The 1,737-nt window shown below is 48.1% G+C and overlaps 1 protein-coding gene across 1 annotated transcript; it reads right to left on the bottom strand.

The window, feature by feature from the left end:
* Nucleotides 1–473: 473 nt before the first annotated feature.
* On the bottom strand, nucleotides 474–910 carry LOC121043887 (elongin-B-like). Its single transcript, XM_040495879.1, has one exon. It carries the CDS (start codon nucleotides 776–778, stop codon nucleotides 527–529), a length of 252 nt encoding a protein of 83 aa, XP_040351813.1. The 5' UTR covers nucleotides 779–910; the 3' UTR covers nucleotides 474–526.
* Between the last annotated feature and the right edge of the window lie 827 nt (nucleotides 911–1,737).

The raw sequence follows: 1,737 nt of genomic DNA, 5'->3' as shown, positions 1-1,737 counted from the left end.
GGGGTGGAGAGAGAGCAGTCTTTCCACTTTGAATGTCCCCCCCCCCCCGCCCCCAGAGCCTTAGAAGACTCAAGTAAGGCGACTGTAGGCGGTGGGTCCCCCTGGGAACCACACTGGCTCCAGCTGACATTTTTGCCCCTGGCCTCTGCCCCTCAGCCCAGAGGCTGCCCCAGAGCCTGTGAGAGCCTGCTTGCTGGAAGTCACAGTAGGAACCTTTGTCCCCAGGCTGAGCAGAAGGCTGGCCCGGGGCCGGGGTTCCTCCCAGTTCTCTGCGCACAGCCCCTGAGGGGCAGGCTGGAGTGGGTGTGGACAGTGAGGGCCCACAGAGCTTGGGGTCGCTCCCACAGCCACAGCCAGCCTAGCAAGCACACGGGGCTGAGAAGGAGCCTTGCAGGAGAGCAGACCCCATCCCAGGGAAGGTGACGCCTGAGTCAGGAGAGGGTGCGCAGAAAAAGGCAGCAACCAGGCAGACACCCAAATCTCTTTTATTGGGAGGGGGGCCACTGGGGGCAGGCCCGGAGCCCTCTCACTGCACCGCTTGTTCACTGGCGCTGCTTCCTGAGTCCTGTGGCTTCATTACATCGGGCAGCTCGGGTGGACTGGAGAAGGGCTCGATGTGCAGGGTCTCGAAAGCTTCATCTGCCCAGAAGGCCAGCCCCACAGTGGCTGGGGCCTGCGGCCGTGCCATCTGACTGGTGAAGCCGCACTCTCCCAGTGTCTGGCCATCATCCAGAAGTTGGTCGTTCTTGTACAGCGGCTGCTCGTCAGGCCTGATCATGAAGAACACGTCCTGCCAGGTCCTGGCTTGGGCTGCGATGCTGAGAACTCTGAGAACTCCCTCTGCAGGCCTCCCGACTAAATGAGGTTTCCTTTTACTTTTGGAAACTTTGGCAGAGCTCTATAGGTGAATCATGGAATTTTCTGGGACATTCCTGTAGGGCAGTCTTGAAGAGAAATTCATCCAGTGATCAGAACTTTGGCCAATGTATCTGGTGATTCATTTTACATAGGGGAAAAAAAAAAAGGTTTGAGTGTATACTGATTCACCAGTGGTAGCCAATCGTTGGACTGGACGTTCAAGTGCTTGGAAGGAACATGAGCAGAAACTTGGTGAAAGGGAGATTTGTGGAAGAGGCACATTTGCAGACCTCAAATGTGACTAGGCTATTAGGAAACTATATTTCAAAATAATTAATGCATAGCAAGAAAGATTACATTATAAGAAATTATTATATAGCATATAGAAAACAAGTTTAATGGTGAAATCAAATTTATAGCACAATTAAATATTACTTCAATATCTGCCTTGAAAAACTATATGTATCTGAGTCAGTTTCCCACACCTTTTTTCTTCTTTAGTAGGTTTGAATTTTTCAGATGAGAGAGTTTCATTTATTATACAAAAAGTAATTAAATGAAACACCTAAGTAAGTAACTATTTTGCACACAGCAATACTACAAAAATAAAATTTCATTTTCCCACAACCAAACAGATTTTTTTCTACAGTGCTCTAACTGTAATACCTCTAGAATGACTGCATCCCTGGCTTGAGTGATAACTTCTGCATCAAAAGTCACATATCGGTTCATGCAGAGATGTGAGATCTATCACACAGAAAGAAAAGTGAAATTATATTACAATGCAGGAACTCTGGAAGACCTCAGCTGTCTCTGTTAGCAAACTTCATTGGTAAGAAAAATAAGCAGTGACAATAAAAAATGTCTATTTTTTAGTGT

Source organism: Herpailurus yagouaroundi, unplaced genomic scaffold (assembly GCF_014898765.1).
Source record: "Herpailurus yagouaroundi ecotype Mexico unplaced genomic scaffold, PumYag 187, whole genome shotgun sequence".
NCBI lineage: Eukaryota > Metazoa > Chordata > Mammalia > Carnivora > Felidae > Herpailurus > Herpailurus yagouaroundi.
This window is presented reverse-complemented; position numbering and strand designations above follow the sequence as displayed.